The following is a 23,149-nucleotide window of genomic DNA, read 5'->3' as shown; positions in this document are numbered from 1 at the left end:
TCCCAGCCGTGCCGTTGGCAAAGACCGCAGTCTGATTGGAGCGGCACCAACAGGAGGATGAGGCTTTAATGCCGCCATAAAGCAGAGTGAGAAACAGCTAGGGAGGCTGCCGGAAGACCCCAGATAAATCGCCCATCCTTTCAAAAATAGATAAGGTCAAACGCTGTCAACCTTTGGCTGACCTCGTGAGATGGTTGCTAAATGTGCCTGTACATGAGGTTGTGCACCAACCATTATAACACCCTCCAGAGGCTCCAGTGTCTGCTGTTTTATTGTCTCACTGTGGCGCTCAATTCATCAACTGAAGCCACTAATTGGTTAGATCATCTGTTGTAGGCTGTGATTCAATCCAAGGAGTGAAAGAACAGACATATAGCCTATTTGTAATGTAACTGGGGTTCTGTGGAGTTCATACAGATCTTCGACTGATACTTCTAATTAACGCTGACCTCATAATAATGTCATATTTATGGCTCACCTGACAGGACACAGAATGTGATAAAACAACCGCAATGTAATTTGTGATTTACTAACAATAATGGCCAAAGGGAGATAAATTGTTGATGTCACCCCATTAATATACTTTTGAAAGCTTTTTCAGATAGCGGGACATGCAGGTGGAAAAAAAGAAGAGGTGACACGCAGCACGATTGCAGAGACGTTGCGTGCACCGAGCCAAGCCGGTGAGCCGTAACATGTTATTTTTTCATAGAGTCACAGATGTCGAGATAAAACGAGGATGAGCTGAGTGACACGCACCTGCCACCAGGAGCTGTGCAGGTCAGCAAACATCAGTTCAATGACATCCCCCGCATGAATGCTTAGTGGGGGCCCGCACTGGGGATTGGGGATGCCACTGTAGTCTCTGATCACAACCATCCTGGGTAAACCTAGCAGACAGGGAATACAAACACATTTATACTCACATTTATCAGAGAGTCTTATACAGAGCAACATGCAGCAGGTGCAAGAGTGTAGCTCGATTCATCATTACTTTTAGGTAACAGATCAAAAATACTGCAACCATGTATGACAGAGATTCTTTGAAAATTGACATAAGGACGAGAGCACTGATGAATGAGATCTAGGAGGGACACAGAGTGCTATGTTGCGCAGACTATGACTAAAATGGAAAGCTCAGATATATTAAGTATTCTGCTAGACGTGTTGAGTTACACTAGATGTTAAAGAGGCCCTATCATGCCTATGTGCTTTTTCTCTTTGCTTTAATGTGGTATATTGTGTGTACGTACGAGAATCCATATGGGAGAGAAACCCTACACATGCACAGTGTGCGGGAAGAAGTTCAGTCGAAATAATATGATGACAAACACCTGGCTGTACACACAGGTGAAATGAGTTTAAGCATTAATATATACTGTGTAACGCTCTGTTTGAGCAGGAGCTGAGGGAGGGTGAAAAGAGGAGCTGCAGCACAGCCGGTATGAGAAAAATAAAGCATTTTTGAATATTAAAGCATGTAAACATGTTCTACAAAATACAAGTACAGTATGCACCTGAAAACGCAACACGTTCTTATCCCAACTCGTCACATACTGCCGCTTTGTCACGTCCCCTTGGCAGCACTTTAGGTTTTGGCATCAAAGCCACTTAGTTAGGTTTAGGAAAAAACAGGTTGGTCTTAAAATGACTACGTTTGTAAAGTGAAAATGAAACTGAACTTTGTAAACACGGGACACAAACGAACAGCTGATTGTAACGTAAAAATGAAAGTTAACATGCAGGACACGAACACCGGTCTCCTGGATGAAAGCCTTGTGCTTGTTGGACCCATCTTCCACCCCTCCGCCCTGTGTGTGTCTTTTCGCTCTTTAAACTACGTCACCACACCCATGGCGCATTTTCTCTGAGCGTTTACTGTTGCCGCGGATGGGTTTATATTGTAGTTAAAGTGGCAGTACGCAGTATATTTTCGGCATCATTGGGCAGAAATTCCATAATAACCTTTCAGCATATTGTAATTCAAGTGTTCTGAGAGATAACTAGACTTCTGCCCCCCCTTATGGCTCTGCTTTCAGGCTTTAAAAAATCTAGCCCGTGTCGGGAGACTTTAGCCAATCAAAGGTCATTTCAAAGAGAGCGTTCCTATTGGCTGTGCGTCAGCTGGTGGGCGGTGCTTGGTATGTCTTCAAATGATCTCAACATGGCTGCCGGGTCACAAACTTTCTCATTTTACAGCGAAACAGTACACTACAAGATGATTCTGAAAACATTTGAGGTGAGAAATGGGCATATACAGAAACAGAATATTGATTCATATTTGATCAGCGCTGCCTAGTTTGACCGTTTGGTCGGAGTTCGCAAATGATTGACAGCCGGCTCTCAAAGACGGCAGTTGGACGGCTGGACTCGCCTCTGATTGGTTGTTTTCCTCCGGTCTGTGAAATCTTGCAGACGCCATTAGGAGCACCGGAGGACACAGAGGCACATGAGTTTTGTCAGATTACCTGTCTCATGCACTACTGTCAGGATATAGTGACCGTTTTATAAAAATAACTTTTTGAAATCATATTTGTTCCATGTCTACCCACTGCAGCTTTAATGGACTGCCCAGTGCATCTCATACAGGCACTAAAAGGTGTCTTGTGCGGCGGTATCGAACAGCTACGGCCGTGACAAAGCATCTGTATTTGACGCCCTGGGAGAACTGGCTGGAAAATGAGCATAACAGCTCCTCTTTGATATTTACTTTAACTGAAATTGTGATTCTAATGCTTTTAAGTCTACAGGCACCTCTTATTCTCATTAGAGCAAACTGTAACCTAGCCTAAATACACAATGAAACGATATATTTGATGCATTTTCTGTTATTTTTTCAATGCTCTAAGCACGATAAACAAAATTCTCTATCACGACTGCTTTGTACTGGGTTGAGCCAGACATGTCACAACATCTGCATGACTAAACATCAATAGGAGGTGGTGTTTGTTTGTTAATTATTTGTATTTCTTGCACCAATCATGTACATAAAAGCAAATTCTCTCTGTCATTGTCCTAAAGGTTTCAGCACAATTTATCTCCAACATGTGCATAAATATGATTGAGGTCTAAACCACAAGAACGGCATCACCAATCCTAAAAAGCAGCAATTTACACTCACAGGAAATTAATCTCTTTGATTCCTGTACGGTGCTAGCTCCAATCTTTCCTCCGCATGGCAGACAAACACCGCCACAAGCATCCGGCTAAGGCTAAGACTAAACACCCCTGCCAACTTAAAAGACACAGCCACTTACTCTCCACAGACTCACACATCTAGCCCCGTCAGACACTTCTCCCTCGCAGCCATGGCTCCCCTGCAAACCAGCCCGAGGAAACTATTAGCTGACGGTGACCTCTGATGAATGGAATATCTCACATTCATGTTTTTATTTAATAAGAACAATAAGCGCGGCTGTGGCTGTCTTTCTCATAAAGCCCCTTATGGAAATTGATTTATCACAAAAGGCACAGCTCAGCGGTTGAGGCCGAGGCATATAGACTGCTGGAAGTGCTTTTTTGCCAGCATTTCTCCTGCCGTATAGTCCTCATAATGATTCCACCCACTCCAATTCATCTCAATGCCGTCTTGGGTTTAGGCATCGCGGCATGCAGTGCGAAAAGGGCTTTTTTTGTGCATTGGTTAAGGATTGCTTCTGCGTCCTATTATTCATTTGTTATTCATACTCAAATATATTTGTCTGTTGTTGCTCATTTGAACTCTGTGTGAGCAGGGAAGATTCATGTCAGTGCATTTCTAAGAAAACATATTCAGGGTTCTTTGGAAAGGAAAAAAAAAGAAAGAGTTGAGTAATATTTGATCATAAATGTGCGGGAGGGGTATGATAACATCTGAGGGTTAGCTTTAAACCACCATCCTTCTCCTCCAGGTCTCACTCTGGCCTCTGACTAACCGTCTCCTTTTCATCCTGTCTGTGTTTCTGTTTTGTTACAGGGCCGAGATGAAAGCAGTTTAAGAGGTACCACGTAAAGACGCTCTTAGCGGGTTCACATGAGTGTTGAGGTGGTCAAGCTATACTGACCTGGATCTGGTGGTGTGGTGATCTCCTGTGGATGGAGAGAGAAAGTAAGTAAGACAGAGAAAAGAAAGCAGAATTATTGACAGAGAAAGAGAATATGGAGAGGTCATTCTTACTCCTTGTGGAGGATCAGCTTGACCTGAAGAATGAGTCTTCACAATCATCTATGAGTGTTATACTCTTTAGACGTGTTGTCGAACCATTTTAAAAGTGAAAGACAGACATAAAAAATGTAGTTCTGTTTCTAGGCGTTTTGTCTTTTTGGGAAAAAAAATCTAATAAATTATTATCCTCATTTTGTCCACAACCAACCTGGGTATCATTGAGTGTTCACTTTTTAGTTTAGCTATCACAAATGGAAGAAACAGGAAATGTCTGGGAGGCAAACTTGAATTTCTTACGTTTGTTGCGAAGTGGAAGAACTCATTTTCTCTATCTAGGGTCTCAAAAGTAAAAGCCCTCATACCTCACAGATAACTTATATGGAGCTTTAAGTGTACCACAGGAATAAGAATATATAGACTTCGTAAATGTTCAATTATAGGTTATAGTTTTATTATGACTTGTGTTTCTACCTTGGTAATTATTTCCTAAAAAAAACATTGCCTCTCTGCATGTGATTGATGGGATAATCCTGCATTATATAGGTTACTGTAGCCTACAGTTATTGAGTTGTAAAAAGTTTGGACTGCAGTGTGGCGTCTTTCCTCTGACCGGTAGCTCTGTGTCACTGTTTCTGCTTCCATCTCGCTTACAGACACCTTTGCTCTGTTTGGGACTGTAACCAGACTCCAGGATGCTTCCAAATGAAAAGCTGAGGGATTGGCCGTCAGCTGCACTTTATTGGAGGTGGTGAAGTTAACATTTGTATGGACAATAAGTCACATATTGGTGAGATTTATGCCTGATCAGAAGTATTTTCAGATAGTTTTATTTTTCCACCTCCGAAGAAGATCAACGCCAGAGTCCCAAACGGGGTTCTCAGTTTGTCAGATAGTCTGAAGAAGATACCACCATATCAGCAGAGCAATAATGTAATGCACCGCAGAATAAATAAGGCAGGTAGATTTTTTTAAATTATATATTTTTTATATATTTTAACTTTATTAAATATATATATATATATACTGTATATATATACAGCATGTATGTGTATGTGTATATATATATACATATACTGTATATATTTATTTATTTATTTTTGTAACCTGCCGCCTGAATTTTGTGTTTTCTGTTTTTCTTTACATAAATAAAGACATTTCCACCATAAATTGATGATTCAAATTCACCAGAATGCAGGAAATATACTACATTCTTGTCTACATCTCTATATATATATTTTTAGTACTTCTCATTATTACATACTACATCCTGTTTACATTCAGTTTTCCCATCTGAAATACTGTCATCAACTAAATTGCAAATTTACATCTACATTACTATTTAATATTTACTTATGTTTATATTTCTTTTATCTGCACTATTTTAGGCCTTACATTATCATTTTGCTTTCACATTTACTTCTGGGATTTCCCCTTTTATATAGATATACATATATTATGAGCATTGTTGAAGGAACCTGAGACCAAAGATTTGCATTGCCAATGACCGCTTTGCTGGAATTGAAATGTGACAAATAAAGAACCTTGAATCTTAAAATGAAGCTTTGACGCTCAAAACTTGTGTCTTCCCCTCAATGTTGAAACGAAACCTACGCCCTTGAGTGAAATTAAATGTGTGAGAGGCATCGTTATACATATAATGATAATAATAATATAATATAATTTCTACAATCTGGCTTCAATTCACCACCTCAACAAAGGTGTCGACCAGAAATGCAGTAAATAAGCTCCATTAAAAGAAAAAATTGTGGACCTCACTAATTTCTAAACCCTGACTACGGCCCTGGTTACATTATCGATTGCATTTAAAGACGCAGCAGGAGATCTCATTGGCCAGCTGGTATGTGTTGACAGGAATCTGGCCAATCAGAACTCCTCATGTGTGTCATATTATCTTATCTGTTATGCTTCACGTATTATGCTGGTGTCTAAGTCAAAGAGGAGAAACAGTCCGGGTCTTACCTTGGGCTTCGGCTTGGCAGAATCTGCAGTCAGGTGAGAGACAGACACAGTGAGAAGAATACAATATGAGTGTGTGGTGGCTTCCTGACATACAACCTCAACTGTCAACCTCTGCTGGCCCTCATCACGCCTCAGAATGCATAAAGACCACAGCGCTTCTGCTGAGAGGGCTTGTCAACGGCCTGAGCTGCCTTTAGCTGTCTGTGCATTCAGGGAGGAGAATGTACCTGGACCACAGCCCCAGACTGGTGACAAAGAGCTAAAGCTTGACACAGGAATAAGATGCAACAACTGCTGAATATATTTACGACATTATTCAGCTTTAACTGCTAAACTTCATGTGTAATTTGCAGGTTTGTTTTTACAGAATTGTGATTTTTGAAGGGGGAAATAAAGGTAAGTGGAAATTGGAGCCTGAGGGTGGCAAAGTAACGGAAGGTCACGTCATCCAGAGAGATACGTGTTTTTTACAACAGTTTCCACAGTATGCCAGCTGTTAGATATCTTATGTACAAGGTGGGCAATCTGGAACGTGTGTGTGTGTGTGGTGCTAGACGAAAGCTCACAGAGTGCCCAAAATGTAAAGAGGTCCGCCTTTAGGGAGCATGAATGCGCTCAGTAAATTTCATGGCAATCTGCCTTTTAGATTTTGATATTTTGGGTGTATATTTTGGGTGGAAATCGTGGCCTGATGGTGGCGCTAGCGGAAAGGTCACCAAAATGTTCTCTGAGGGATGCAAATATTATGGAAATGATGCCATTAGTTTTAACGATAAGATGTTACGGACCACAGTGTTCAAAAAGTGAAACACAATCAGTTCTGGAGGATCTCACCTGTTCTCCCACAGATTCCCAGTCGACCAAGACACTCCTTATGAGCCCCCAGTCCACATTTTAGACAGAGATAACCCTGGTTAAAGATGCCCCTGGACACAATAAACCACAGGATATATTTCATGTATAACAGCGTCCTTACGACAAATACCTTGACATTTTGAAATCTCAGGCTCCTGTCACAGTCAAGATAAGAAAAAAAATGGCACAGGAAATGTCCTTCAGCTTTCCAAAACCATAAAACTGATATTGTCTGCTGTGAGAACTGAGACAGCTAACAGTCTGTTGTCCCTAGTTATTTCAATTAAACCCAGTATTAATAAGCCATTTCCAGTTAAGTGAGAGGCTTAATTTAAAATAAAGTGCCTGAGGAAAACTGACTTAAGACTGAAATGTAAAAATGTCATGATGTTCCTTTCATACCTTCACTGTGAAAAATATTTTGAAAGTGTATTTTCAGTGCAATAACACATGATGATTTGCCATCCTAGAACAATGTGTGCAGTTACAGTTCCTGTTCACCCTGTCTCACTCTTGGTCTACAGGGGCTTCATCAGGTCTAAATAATTATCCAAAAACAGAAGAGTCGGTTCATAATGCCTGAATATTACCTGAGCAACAGGTGACAGTGACTACAGGAAGTGATCCTTTCAAAGGTGTGCATAATGAACTGGTGGGTGTTGTGGTTGGCTTTCTCCGGTCGGATATTTGATCTGAGACAGGGGAAAAGAACAAAAGAATTGTTAAATGAACATTAAATGAGAATCTACTGCTGGCGACAACCTCCAGGTCTGAACAGTGAAGTCAATGCTGAAGTGCCTTAAACTTGCATTCTCTCTAACAGCCAGCAGGGGGCGACTCATCTAGTTGCAAAAAGAAGTCTGATTGTATAGAAGTCTATGAGAAAATGAGCCTACTTCTCTCTTGATTTATTACCTCAGTAAACATTGTAAACATGAGTTTATGGTCTCAATTGCTAGTTTCAAGTCTTCTTCAATACAGCATGATGTTCAGTTAGTAGATTATGGTCCCATTTAGAGTCAAATAGACCATAAAGCAGGGGATGCTTTAGAGCGTGGCTACCTTGTGATTGTGGTATACTGTTTACCATGTTAACAATCTTAGTTTAGCGTGTTAGCATGCTTACATTTGGTAATTAGCACTAAACACAAAGTAAAGCTGAGGCTAATGGGAATGTCATTAATTCAAGTATTGGACAAACAGAAATAGTTAAATGAAAAGTCAGGGGATTAAAACCACAAATGTCAACCTCATGGTGGCGCTAGAGGAACAATCAGGGGATCACCAAAGTCATTAAGATTCATCCTCTGGAGACCATGAGTGTCTGTGCAAAATGTTATGGCAACCCATCTGATGATTGTTGAGATATTTCAGTCAGCAGTGGGAACAATTTTCTTTCAATTTGCTCAATCTACAAAACGTTCTTAATCATTCCTTTATCAACTGAATAAAACTACTTTGCTGTGTCAAAGATAATCTGCAATTTGTTTACTTCATTCCTGCTCATTCCTTCCTACTTCTGGCTGAAGTAAAAGCAATTTTACCCCCGGTGCATGTGTACGTGTAAATGAAAAGGGCTTGAATGAGTCCAGACGAATCCAATTTTGAGCCGCATGTGTTCAAATGTGAGAGGGGCAACATGCACAGCAGAAATAAGCAGGCTATCTGGAATGTGAACAAATACGACTGACACAAAAAACACCTTTTTGTGTTGAACACACCATCCAGAAGCCACTTAAACTGAGTGCTCCCATAAGTGAGTCCTTCATGAGGAGCCCACATCCTCTTTACAGGTACAATTCTCACTTTCTGAATGGACCCCTTCTGGTGTGGTTACCCAATGCACAGAGGCACACATAGCTGTTTTCAGACACAAACCCTGTGTTTGTGCAAAAAAAAATAGTTTTTGAAGAAGAAGGGGTTGGAAAATGGTTATTTCCTCTTTAAATTGTGGAAATTACACATGAGGTTTTGAGCAGGTGTCACGGTCTAGTGGTCATGTAGGTTTATGAACTCATGCGTGACTACTTTCAGTTCAACTTAGAGAAAGAGAAGCGCATTGATTAATGTGCATCCCTACCTTACCGCATTGTTTTGCTACAGTGCATACATAAAGTACAATCCAGAACACTATGGGAAGGGAAATTGTATTCAGGAAGGCCATAGCGGATAGTCAGCATGCATATCAGGAAGATTGTTTTCATACATATCCACCCCAAACACAAACGCATTTGTTCAGTCAATCAGAGCGTAATGTCAAAACAACACTGTACACTCTTGAATCAACATAACAAAAGGATGCAGACAGGATATCTGCCTGAGAAAAACCTCACACTGTTACAAAATAATACAAAAATATACCTCCATAAAGCACTGATTTGAAGAACCGCCGAAGCGAAGTGACTTCTTTGTAGTTTTGCAGCTCTTTGGAACAGTTTATGTGTACTGTGTGGGTATGCGTGAGTCTGTGTGTGTGTGTTATCGTACTGTTGTCAGCAGTGTGTGCTTGATTACGGCAAAGACCTGATCAAACAGTGCACATGAAAGAGTCAACACCTCTCTCGGCCTTGGAATAACATGCATGCAAACAAAGGCAAAAAACAACACGCACACAAATACACATACAAGTTCACAGTGTGATACACACACTGGTCTTCTGTGTTGGTTACAAACTGTGGTGTGTTCATGTCTCCGTGTACTTACATGGCCATTTCAAACTGATCCAGCCACTTCTTCTTCAGCTCTCTGGTCTTAAAAAAGAGCTCAAAGCCTGCGTGCCCCTGCTGGTGAGTCACGTAGAACCCGTAGCACCACTGTGGAGGTCAAGAAGAAGTCAGGAATCGCATTTCTCACGAATGCATATGTACATTTGCATATTAATGTGCATAAAGAAGGGAAACTACCATGGCTACACTTCTACTGTAATGGTTATGTCACAGAATATACACGTTAAATGGTGGGTGGTCACAGTAGCAGCTAGTTTACAGCAAGTGCAATCTGAGTTAAAGCTGCACCGTCTCACTTTTTAGAGTTTGCATGTTTTTCTTTTCATTTGTGTCATAAATCTCAGATACCCAGGCAGGTTGTTATGATGTATTTGTAGGTATACAGTGCATGATACTCTGTAACTGGAGGTTACATAAATAGGTGCACTGTTTCAAATAACGGAGGATGCCTACCGAGCTAAATGCTACTTGTGATGTGGCTGTTACAAAAAAAAGCCAATTGTGTAAAAACTGGAAAGAAAATACAATATACCCAAGAAATCCATGTGTAATTCATGTTGATTAAACGGTCTGATGTACCACCATTAATGCCGTCATCAATCATGTGCCACGTGCAAAGATTGGTGCCACTAGGCCACCAGATCAACCAAGAGTGAGTTGGGCGCTGTTTTTTTTTTGGGGGGGGGGGGGGGGGGGTTTATCAACATCAAGAGAGCAGCAGCAATAGGAGTTTAATACAGATTACGCTGTAATGCTACAGCAGCATACTGCTAAATCACAGTAATCTGGACATAAACTGTGAAGCTATAGTTAAATCCAGTAATTCTATAGCAGCATACTGCTAAATCACAGTCATTTGATGGGCATTTACTGTGAAGTTACAGTGAAACACAATACTTCTACAGCAGCATACTGCTAAATCACAATAATCTGGACATTATCTGTGAAGTTGCATACTACTGAATCAGTAATATACTGGCATAGCTATTGTGAGATCACAGTATACAGCTGTTATTTCACAATAATTTACTGTAAAAATGATGACTTGAAAGTGAAAGTAAGGCAACTAGTACAGTCAAATATAAATAAATGTACAGTCAAATATTTTACAGTGCAAAGTTCTGCCCTAAGAGGACTTAAACTGCGATGACAGTGAGGCAGAGTCTGCTAATCTGCCTCAGAGGAACCAAAGACGCCCTTCGATCTATCTTTTCCAAATACATCCTAAATTTAGAAACACCATCAAAACTTTTAAACCACAGTTGCAAAAGTCCACTACGGTGTTTCATCAATCTTACAAAATTCTGGGTGTAAAATACTACTATTGCTTGCTTGTTTTCTCTTCAGCAATACATTCACAGCTTGGCAACCGCTGACCACCAAATATCTCCTACCACTGCAGCACTTAACACGTTAAATGCGTTACCCAGGGGCATATTTGGGAACGATTTTCAATCAATTCCCAAACCTCTCGGTTTTTGCCACCCTAATCTGTTCTAGCGTGTTGTGTCATATCTAATAACAGGAAAAGTGGTAGGGTTTACCCGTCAGTGATTGGCCAGCCCTGCAAAGTCCTGAGTGTTTTAGAGCTCTGCTGAGTGTTAAATCATTGATGACTGTGTGGGTGCTCAGTGGCACCACATTCACACTCTGAAGTTTCATTTAGCAGAAAATGATATATAGCTATAAGCAGCCTTGGAGGACTGCACACATTCATCACCTGATATTAGCATCTCTGTCCTGCGGTGTGTGTGTATGTGTGTGTTTGTGAGTGTGTGTTGAGGTGAGTGTAGCTTATATAGCTTAAATGTAGTTACACAGTATCTGTATGTCGGGGGATATTTGTCTTTTTCTGTGTGTCTGTGTCTCGCTACAAATTAATTCTTACACGTGTCGGTGTCCTTTTGTGCAGCAAAATGTTGGAAGGTGAACGGGATAGAAAATAATGTCACATCCGGGCAAAATTGCATACATGTTAATTTAGACATAATGGTAGATACAACCCTGAATAATGACAACCACACACATAATCCACAAAAACACATCAAGACCATGACCATACTTGTTAAATACCAATCACTGCACAATAGAGTAAATGAGGATGATAATGGAGTCCCTTTGATAAAAACCACAGAACCATCCCATTCTGGCAAGCTGTCAGTTTCACATTAGCAATCAGCACCGGAGTGAGAAGACACCATCTGTGGGCATACATCAACAAGACATCAACAAGTCCCCTCCACTACGATACGGCCTGCGAACGTTCCCACGAGGTGAAAAATAGCACACTGTGTAAACTGTGAGGGGTGGCTGACCCAACACCAGAAAGGGAGAGACTATCAATCTAGATTACTCTTATGAGGCATCCAACATTTATTTTAGCAATAACATCTGCAGCCAAACAGATGTTGAATAGCAACGTTTCCATAGTTTATTGGTATGAGCCGTGAAAGTAATCAAAATGGGAGGGGGATACAGATAGAGAGACGATATTCAATGCAGCAATATATGCAGCATCTGTGTAATTATATGTATAGATAGAGGGTATATTGTGTGTCGCATCCAACTGACCTTTTTACTCTCTCTGTCCGAGGTGGGGTTGTTTGTGATCTTGAAGTTGTTGAGGTCAAGTATGTCCTTCATCTCATAGTTGTCTCCTCTCCTCTTGCAAACAATGACAGCCACATCAAATAGAAAGATGTGCCTGTAAAATAAGAAGACAGAATGTTATATAGTATATAAAAATGAGCTCTTGCACACTGTCGACCCTTATGGTAAATGTATCCAATAGCAATAAAGCGAACTTCATCAGACATTTCATGTGTGTTTCTGTAATCCTAATTTCATTTTCAAAATAATGAAGTTGAAGCAGAACAACCTGTCCTGTTTCCTCTTGTCAACACTGGAGATTATGCGCACCTCTCCGTCACCTTTTGGTCGACCGAAGCTGATTAGAGGCTGATTCTGAAAGTAAAATAATAGAGAGTTAAGATTAAAAAAAATACGTTCCTATTGATGCCAACCAGGTCATACTAGCTTGTCGTGAAGGACGCCAAATAACGCTCCAAACTTGTGCTAAACTTTGGCGAGGAAAAACTGGCTTAACCATTTTCAAAGGGGTCCCTTGACCTCTGACCTCAAGATATGTGAATGAAAATGGGTTCTATGGGTACCCACGAGTCTCCCCTTTACAGACATGCCCACTTTATGATAATCACATGCAGTTTAGGGCAAGTCATAGTCAAGTCAGCACACTGACACACTGCAAGCTGTTGCCTGTTTTATGATTTGAGCATATTTTTTATGCTAAATGCAGTATCTGTGAGGGTTTCTGGACAATATTTGTTAATTGATTTCCGGTAATAAAAAAATACATGCATTTGCATAACGCTAGCATATTTGCCCACTCCCACTTGACAAATTTCCCTTTAAGGTACATTTTGAGCAGATACAAATTTTTTTAATTAATTTGTGAACACGATTAACTATGGACATTCATGCGATTTATCACGATTAAATATTTTAATCAATTGACAGCCCTAGTTCCCATACAACTAAACTGCATAACCAAAATACGTTTTGAGGAAAACCTCAAACAAAACAAAAAGAAAACGCAACAAAACTATTTAGTTAGGTTTCAGGCAACAAAACTACTGGGTTTATTAAATAACATCATGGTGTGAATTAAAATGATTATGTTTCACACAGGACACAAACAGTGGTCTCCTGGGGGAAAGTCCAGTGTTTGTCGGACCCATCCAACTCCAATCCCACCCACCAGTAGTAGACTTTCTCGCTTGTTATAATCATTATTATCAAAAACGTTATTATTTAACGTAACTTTCATTCATGGTCGCTCGAAATACAACGTTATACTATGTCACTTGCTGCTGCTGTCCGCGGACTTACAAACATATTTGTGATACGTCAAAGAGAAACGTAATCTGCGACTAAATACATTTCCTTCCAAACGTAATTGAGAATGCAATTTAGCTGTCTGGGAGCGTTATTTTTAGGAGACAGGGCTGATTATGTATGAAATATATGAAATAAATGCATAAATAAGTAATCCATTCTAGTCAAAAGCATAATAGTAAAATCTTTAAAATGTGTAACCATCTTTTGCACAATCAGTGCAACCCAACCCAGATATCCAACATAACATATTTCGTTCTTTCCTCCAAACTGATACATACTGAGGTATTCCCAGTAAAAACATCATGTAAGCTCTGGCACCATCAGCTGATCAGTATCGGCAGACTCTTGTTATCACCAATGACATTCACTCAAATCACCAATTTGGTTCAATCAAGACAAGGAGAGGTCTTTATAACCCGACAAGCTCTCTCACTCATAATGATGATGCTGGTTACACTTTTTCCATCCTGCTACACCACCTCATCTCATCTCATCCTGTTCCACTTTCTTATTACCACACTGTGTGATGACATCTCTTGCCTTATGTATGAGGTGTATTCCATATATTTCACCTTACATATGATATCCTTGAGGGAGATTTATGGTATTGCATTCTACGCTGAAACCCTCATTTTCAGAGAGTCTCTCACAGAGATATAAAAGCTGTTTAATTTGATATTTTGATGATAGTAATAATTCCTTATTGAGATGTGGCTGCTATGAATGACTCCTTTAACTGGTTTAAGGCTGCAGCTAACATTTATTTTAATTATTGATTCTTTTGCTGATTCATTTCTAAATTAATAGTTTTCCATAAAATGTCAGAAAATAGTGAAAAATGCCCTTTAAAATGTCCCAAACCCTAAGGTGACCTATTCAAATGTCTTGTTTTTGCCTGGCTAGCAGTCTAAAAAGATAATCATTATCATATATGATAAAGAGAAGGAACAAATCCCTACATTGAGAAATTGAAACAAGGGAATATTTTACATTTTTGCATAAAAAAAACTATTAACCAATTATCAAAATTGTTGGAGATTAATTTAACGAATTTATTAATGCTTGAGAAAAAAAATTATGAAAAAGGAAAAAAAATCTATAAATATAAATCACAGAAATTTGCAGAAATGCACAGTGGCCCGACATTAACAATGATTAGGTTAATCCAGGTGAAGTCAGTTAAGTATTTTAGCTTTCACCTGCATTAACCCTTTAAGTCTAGAGTTAGAGCAGGTGTCTGAGTTAGATCCTGTATCATTGGCTGATTCCCTCACACTGTGCCACATTTGACTGTCCATGTTGGGTGAAACTTGACGCGCAAAGCCGACTGTCTAAAAAAAGGAAACAACATGACATCCTGATATTTCGTACTTATATAAAGTGTACACAAACAGCTGCTGATAAGTGTAGAAAAATATTTTGATTTACCAGGTTTTCAATGGACCTCTGGTACTGGTCGATCTCCCTTAGAGTCTCATTATCTCTCTTCACCTCGTTGACAAACTGAGCCAGGTCCTGGGCAACACACACACACACACACACACACACACACACATACACAGACACAAACACACACATTATTTTGTTGGGTTAGTTCAGTCTGGAGGTAGTGAAATATGTTGTACATTTTGGGAAATATTATTCAAAACACGCCTATTCACTTTCTGAGAGTTAGATAAGAACATCGATATCACTCTCGTATCTGACCGTTCTATATGAAGCTGAAGCCAGGAGAGCGTTAGGCTGACTTAGCTTAGCATAAAGACTAGAAACTAAGGTAGCCAACTGGTTCAAACCAAAGTGTAAAAATGACAAATTGTGTTTTTTTAAGGGGAATAGTCAAGAACATAACCCCCCATAAAACTGCAACTTAATCTTTGGTACCGATTTCAAAAAACAAGATATAACGTGTTAATTAGTTCGCTTTAGAGGTGCTCGTAGGCGGAATTTGTTACATTTGGACAGAGCCAAGATAGTCGTTTCTCCATTTCCAGTCTTTATGCTAAGCTAAGCGGCCGCGGCTTCATATTTAACTTACAGACATGAGATCTTCTCATCAAACTCTTGGCAAGAAAGAGAAAAAGTGCACTTCATAAAATGTCGACCTTTATACTGGATGTTTATGTTGTATGTTGGTACTTGTTGTGCTTCCGTGAGCTAAGCGAGCACGCCATGTAAATATTCTAAATATGAATCAAGCGTTCAAGTTGTCTAAAGCTATGTGTTGCCTGCCTTTTTGTTGCTAAGTCCTCAAATCAGCTGCCTATCAAGCTCCAGCTCCCTTCAAGACTGGAAAAGTGAAGTGTAGATGTAAAAAAAATAAATAAAAGAAATGTATCAATTCACGCCCATTTGTGACTTCTTCTTTTGTCATCTAATAAAAGTTGATAGTTGAATGGCAGAGAGACTGTTGCCATTAAATCAGCACGCTGTTGGTAACAAGCTGAAATCACAATGATTACAGACCATTTACCATTTAAGCACCGCACTTACTTTCATGGCATCAAGAGCGATCTTCAAGTTGCTCTTGTCAGCAGCATCGTGAGTGTGTTTGACGAGCTCCTGTTAGAGGAGGACAGAAAGAAAAAAGATTTTCACACACAAAACTCACACTGATGGAAACACATTTAGTTTGAGTAGCTGGGTTATTGATTTCATTATGAAGGTTACTTTTAAATGCCACCATATAGTTTTATAACAAAAGAAGCATTTGCATGCTCAAGTAATCGGAAGATAAACAATTTTCTTATATCAATTTTATTTCAGGGCAGAAAACGAGCTGTGATGGAATAGGACAAAGAATTGTTACTCAAGTATAGTACTTACACTTATTACTTATACAAATTTGAATTGTACTTTACTTGAGTATTTCTATTTTATGCTACTTTATACTTCTACTCCACTACATACAAACAAACGGCATACGTTTTGCCTCACTACATTATTTGACAGCTATACTTACTAGTTACTTTGCAGTTTAAGATTACATATGATCTGTAGGTAAAATTGGATCCACCAGCTACATCATGAAAATGCTGCTTACGCATTAGTGGATCAGTAATAATAATACATAATATAATAAACCATAGTAAAACACTGATGTTTGATGTTTGTGATGTTTTTTACAATGTGGTATTGCTGCTTTTACTTTTAAGTAAAGGATCTGAATACTTCTTCCACCGGCGCTGAGTGCCTTCATGTAGTTCTTATGACAAAAAAGCACAACAGAGCTATTTTTTTCAGGGCAGAAAATTGAGTTTTTGGCAAATATTGGCACACATGCTTCAGTAGTAGAATCATTAATTTTTGAATAAACTGAAAAACAAAGCTAAATAGACAGATGTGCTTTCAGACGACAGATAAATAGGATTCATCTGTCGTCTGAAAGCCCAGAACAATTAGCAAAACATGTACAAACACCATTTTCATGACATGCTGGACAGCTTTATACAAATACTGTCAAAATAAATGTCATTTTACTGCCAGGAATAGGAATAAAAACTGGGGATGTTCTGACCACATCATCCTGCCAACACCCACCCATATGTCTGTTTTATTAATCAACACATGGCAGTCATTGTTGGGAGTGTAAGCTGCACAGAGGCACCGTGAAACCTCCTGTGGACGACTTTGGTTTCATTACCGTCATAACACCAGTCGAACAGCAAAGAAGACAGGAGACGAAATAACCTGATACTAGTCCAGACTGAGACATTTCCACAGCAAATATCATTACAAATTGTAACATAACACTGTGGCAGTTAATTGATATTTTTTCCTACGAGTTCTACCATTTTACCAGGATAGCATATCGCGGCATCATGCTTCTTTTGTTATTGTAGCTTGCTGCCAATACTGTATTTGCTGTAGTAGAGAATGATATGAAGACTTAATCAGATTACAGCAACATGTACATTATATCTGATAATATAAAAGGTAGGTGTGCACTCACTTTAAGCATGTTTGCCCTTCATTACCTCTCTAATAACATTACTAAATGGAGAGATCCCTCCACAGTACTGCTGCCTTGCTGAGCTGTATCCTCTCTCACTTCCTTTCCCCTTCCTCTTCCCTTTCCATCTTTCTGCCCCAACGTCTCTCCTCAGGAGGCGGCGGCTGAGACCACCCAGGATCACCACTATTTACCACGGAGGCCTTTACCCTCCACAACAACTTAAAACAGCTCTCTAGTCATTGTCCTCGTCTGCCCTGCCAGCTATAGTCTGACCTCTGATTCATACTATCCAGCGGAGACGGTGTCACGCAGTTATCAGCTGGTAGACAAATTGGGGGATTTTGAAAGGCAGCATGTCTGGTTTCTACAGTAAGCAAGAGTGCAACCACTCTGCAAGACATAGATACCATCATGTATAATCAAAAGCTTAAGGAGAAATCTGTAAACTGAAATGTATTGAGTCAGATTGAAATGATGGGTTATTATTCATTCACTGTACTTTCTTTGAGAGATGTGAGATACAACGTGTAAATACCTAACACCTAAAAGATTTTTTATTTTTTTTTACAGTGTGAATCTGCTGGGACGCTGTGAGGGGAGGCCAACGAGAAGCAAAGTTGTGGAGGATGTCGCCCTCAAGTGGCTACTTATAATACTAATACAATAAAATTGGCATGTATATGATATCCTTAGAGAAGGCTGTATGTTTGAATCCCTTCAACAACAGGTCAAATCTGGGCAATGTTGATACTTATTCCTGCCTCAACAGCTAGTGGTGTCCTGAATAAGGCAGTAAGCTCCAAATGTCCCAATGTAGCTGGCTGCTAATTAAAAGCATTAGATGTATAAAGTAATAATAAAGTAAAAAAAATAAAATAAGGTGGATTGCTGAAAACAAGCATTAAGATTCAGCAAATCCATTCAAAATCTAACTCAGGCGTATCAGGACAGAGTCAGATGATTTCAGATCTAGTCAGGGAGGGCTGATCTCTGATTTCCTTTAAAATCTGAGCAGACTCTGTGGAGACATGTGGTTTGAAACACTTGCTTTAAATGAGTGGAGTCAGACCTCCCTACCTGAAGAAGTAGATGGTACTTGAGGACTCTCTGCATCGGGACAACCAGAAGGTCCCTCAGTGTAAACTTCCCATTGTTGGCTCTCTTTGAGCACTCCTGCAACAAATACAATACACACAACAGCGTGAGCGACAATGCATCATTAACACAGATGACTAAGGGATGCTTTTTCCTAAGGTAGATCAAAAAAATTCAAAGTAAAACAAAGCCTCCTTCTTCAGTTTTACACAGCCATTATTGAGTCAATCAATCTTGTCAATACTATCTGTAATTTCCGTCTTGTGGTAATAAATTATGTAATATTTTTTGTATCCTATTCTGTGCTAGAGAGCATGCACCAAGCTCACAGTTTATAAAGAAATTATATATAACACACATTTTAAACCAATATTATCTATTATCTTTAATTTACTTGTATTTAAAATCTATCATATATTCTAATTATTTTATACCAGTATAGAATAATTTGTTAAAGCTGGAGAGGACAAGATACATAATGAAACAATAAATGTAATGTATGTGTAGTGCACAAAATAAACACTAGGGGCCGCTGGAAAACTGGAGTTGTGTAAAATGTGGGGGTTTGTGTGGGAATATGTGTGTTACTCAGGTGTCTCACCTCCAGCTTTAGACGGACGTCCTCTTTCTCTTTGCAAATGAGGTCTAACACAGCGATGGCAATCTCCACCCGACTGCAGTAAATCCCATAAATGAGCAGTCTGCAATTCAGAGGAGAGACAGTGGAGCCGTTAATGAGTGGTGATTTGGAGAAAAGGACAGTGAGTGTGTGTGTAGAGAGCCAGTTAGTGATGCGGTGCTTTCTCGTAATTAGAGAGTGTAACTCGTGATATGTTGCAATCCTGTGGCTCGCGATAAAGACACTTTCAAGTGATTCTCTGATACAGAATCTGTTGCAAGACAGTCATCTACACTGCATCATGGTATGACTGAGAAGGAAATCCTTCCTCTAGCATGTAAAGATCATTTTGTAGTCCTTTCAGTTTGACCCTGAATAGAACTACATCAACTGAACCTTTTTAACACACACACACAACATGCAGATGATCGTCATATAATTCAAATGTAAAACTGGCAAATAGCTAACAGTCTGTTTGCATTGGTTCCCAAACTTTTTCATGTCAAGGACCCTTACACTGACACAAATTAGAGTAGATTTGGTCCCAGGGTCCCCTATCTGATAGGTTTTTTGCTTTTAGATGTTTTATTACAGAAGGTGTATGAAATCCATGACCAAAATAGTCATACATTCTGCCATTGTGTTACTTATGGATGGAATTATAGTGAAATTAGGGTCTTCCGACCTCTCAAAGCGCTTTACACTACATGTCAGCATTTACCCATTCACGCACACATTCCATACATTGATGACAGACGCTGCTATGCAAGGTGCCAACTTTGCCCATTGGATCTAATCCAAATTCTCATTCACACACAAATGGCTAATTGGCAATTTGGGGTTAAGTGTCTTGCTCAAGGACACATCCATCGACATGTGACGGCGGAGCCGGGGATCGAACCACCGACCTTCCGATTGGTGGACGACCTGCTCTACCCTCTGTGCCACAGCCGCCAAATGATGGTGCCTTCAAATGAAACTCGTGAGCTCATGTTTACAACTCATGTTTACAAAATGGGAAGTCATGTACACAATATGCTTGGCGTTCAAGTGGTTAAGTTGTGGCGTCTAGGAGCCACAGAAGCTAGCAATTTAGCAAACTACCAAGTGGGTAACATAATGCAGTAAATGCAAAGGCGTAATGACAGAGGAAAAAGATGAGGCCGTTGGGAATATCAACATTTTCCTCAGACCTATTATAAAATTATGAAGAAAAACAATACAAGATTACGATATATTAACTTATTATGCACCGAAAAATTAACTTCCATGTCCTCCGCCATTTCTGACAACGTTAACAAACACGTCACAACTCGTGAACTCTGAATTTTCAGAAACGTTCCACTTACGAGGTTGTGAATACCACAAGAGAGGGGTGTTCATAAGGACTCTTCTCGTGAACACGGTAAACACGACCCCATTTGAAGGCACCATGATTCCCCTTTTTGCTGGGGACCCCCTGGAACTCCCTCAATGACCCCTGGGGGTCCCCAGACCCCACTTTGAAAACCACTGATCTAGTGAACCTAAACTGAAACCTCCTGTACACGTAAAGCTGATTACTGAGACATTACACATACATTTTGGGAGATGCCATTGTACTTGCAACTTACATACTTTCCTTGCAAACTCACACTAACTGTAAATGGACGGTGTTCATGAATACCTCTCTTTGTAGCTGATGAAAATCTGGTAGAGATCTAACGCATTTTTGTTTAAGATGGAGTCCTGCACATCGACCATCAGGCTCTTGTGAACTTTAACCAGGTCCTGCGTTAGAGAGAGAAGACATCGGTATCTGGACTTAAACATTTTATTTCCATGTCAAGTGACGAGAAGGGAAATTTGTAGGACTTACTGGAATATTGACAAAAACTTTGTCGATTTCAGCCGCAGAGAAAAAATTCCTCAGAGGATTCAGGAAATACTGGAGAAAGAAACAATTGAACACCTGAATGAAACATCTCAGCTCCTCTCCTCAGATTCTTTCACTGACTGATTATTGAACTGGAATCAATAAACACAATAATTAGGGCGCCTGGGTTAGCTCAGTTGGTAGAGCGGGCGTCCATGTATCAAGGCTTGGTCCTGACCGCGGCGGCCCGGGTTCGAATCTGGCCTGTGGCCCTTTCCGCATCCACTCTCTCTCTCTCCCCCCTTTCCAAGACTCTATCCACTGTCCTCTCAATAAAATGGAAAATGTCCCCAAAAAAATAACTTTAAAAAAAAAAAAAAAATAAATAAATAAACACAATAATTAGAGTGTTTTTTTTTACCTACAATGGCCCTAATACGCCATCGTAGAAATGCGAGTGATGAAAAATGAGTCTGTGATATTGCCCACTGATCACAAATCAATGATCTACACCAAAGTTGTACAAAAAATGGTATCAGATTTATGAATTTGACACCATTTGGTTTGTCATGTAACAATATACTGTATGATCTCAGTGCTCTATAGAACAGCAGGAAGTTTATGTACCTTCTCGATGGACTCCAGGGTCTCTGTGTATTTCTCCTCCGTCTGTTTGATCTCTGTGAGGCAGCAGCTGCGGACATCCACCTCTGCCTGCTTCTAGAAACACGCACATCTTAGAAAATGTTGCTTTTAACATTACCATCTTTACTTTTGTTTATCTGTAGACATACCTAGTGAGTCAGTATATTCAGAATATGCTCTCAGAATAGTGAAATTAAATATCTGTATTCAGATCACATCCCCAAATTTCGAAACACTGATAAGTTTTCTTTCATTTTAATTTTTCTAAAACAAATTATTTACAAGCGACAGTATTTTTAAAGCAGCATGTGCACACTTCCTCCTGCGTGCATCACACACAGCAATAAGGTGCAGCAGGAGGCTGATGGATAGATGGTCCACATCAGTCTGAGAACACAGCTGAGTTCCACCCCTGCAGGTCCTAGTGGCAATATCAACAAAATCATTTCATTTCAAACATAAATCAGGGAATGGGGAGAATTTCTTCTTGCATCTATATTTTTTTGTCTTAAATAACTTATTGTTCCTTACTTTTGTAAACATGAGTAGGTGTAGCAGTATTGGTTGAGTAATTGTTTATTTTTTGCTTCAATATACATGTATAACCCATGTGTAAAATTCTCACAATTATTACATGTGAACTGTTGAAAATTATTATAGCATACTTTTAATTATACTAGAATTTGAAGTATGTGTTGGTAGTATTATCCTAGTTTTGCATCTGTTACTATCTAATTTCTTCATAGATAACTATGGAAGAAAATAAGATGGTTTATATATTTTCAGGGATTTGGTCTTTCATGTATACTTGCTCAGTCCATAACTGTGAATTCTTGCTCAGGGAAATTACGCTGACATATTAATCATTAAAAACTCATTACTATACTTTGTTTTATATTTATTAGGGATCAGGCAAATGGTCAATTGGCCAGTTTCATCTGCAGCCCCTGGGAAGACTGATGTTAATAAAATAGATAAAAACATTTATTTAAACCATATACGTTTTTCATGTACTTTGTTACATGACTGCATCATCAGCATACACTTGCAGAACTGATTAAGGACACCTTGAAGCACACTATCCTACTTGTACCATGGTCACTTGCGTTTTGCAGCCAAAATCCTAAGTTTTTCACAAGCCATAACTCCGTTTTCCTAGCAACATCTGAGAGTCTGCTAATACCTGGAACAATCATTACCATCCCATAAGGTCCCTATGCAATGGAAACTTTGTTCACTGCTCCAGTAAATAGGACGGACCTTAGTTATGACGTAACTTAAACTTTAGCTCAAGATATCACAAACAGATGATGTGTACGTTACTGTCGGCTGTTAATTCTGCCTTAAGATGCAGTAT

At 39.5% G+C, this 23,149-nt stretch overlaps 1 protein-coding gene across 2 annotated transcripts in view; it reads right to left on the bottom strand.

The window, feature by feature from the left end:
- The window catches only part of LOC141777532 (guanine nucleotide exchange factor VAV3-like), a 61,411-nt gene that overhangs the window by 24,944 nt on the left and 13,318 nt on the right, over positions 1-23,149 (bottom strand). Inside the window, exons 6-20 of one of the 2 annotated variants that reach the window (XM_074651851.1) lie at positions 21,775-21,867; positions 21,151-21,219; positions 20,959-21,062; positions 19,275-19,374; positions 18,656-18,751; positions 16,117-16,185; positions 15,052-15,138; positions 12,584-12,669; positions 12,277-12,409; positions 9,683-9,792; positions 7,570-7,671; positions 6,959-7,050; positions 6,125-6,147; positions 4,044-4,068; positions 760-890 (exon numbers count right to left, since the gene is read on the bottom strand). In XM_074651851.1, the coding sequence (XP_074507952.1) occupies positions 760-890; positions 4,044-4,068; positions 6,125-6,147; positions 6,959-7,050; positions 7,570-7,671; positions 9,683-9,792; positions 12,277-12,409; positions 12,584-12,669; positions 15,052-15,138; positions 16,117-16,185; positions 18,656-18,751; positions 19,275-19,374; positions 20,959-21,062; positions 21,151-21,219; positions 21,775-21,867 (1,320 nt within the window). The remainder of the gene's footprint in view (positions 1-759; positions 891-4,043; positions 4,069-6,124; positions 6,148-6,958; positions 7,051-7,569; positions 7,672-9,682; positions 9,793-12,276; positions 12,410-12,583; positions 12,670-15,051; positions 15,139-16,116; positions 16,186-18,655; positions 18,752-19,274; positions 19,375-20,958; positions 21,063-21,150; positions 21,220-21,774; positions 21,868-23,149) is intronic. The other variant, XM_074651852.1, reaches the window with a different exon arrangement.

Source organism: Sebastes fasciatus, chromosome 11 (assembly GCF_043250625.1).
Source record: "Sebastes fasciatus isolate fSebFas1 chromosome 11, fSebFas1.pri, whole genome shotgun sequence".
NCBI classification, from domain to species: domain Eukaryota; kingdom Metazoa; phylum Chordata; class Actinopteri; order Perciformes; family Sebastidae; genus Sebastes; species Sebastes fasciatus.
This window is presented reverse-complemented; position numbering and strand designations above follow the sequence as displayed.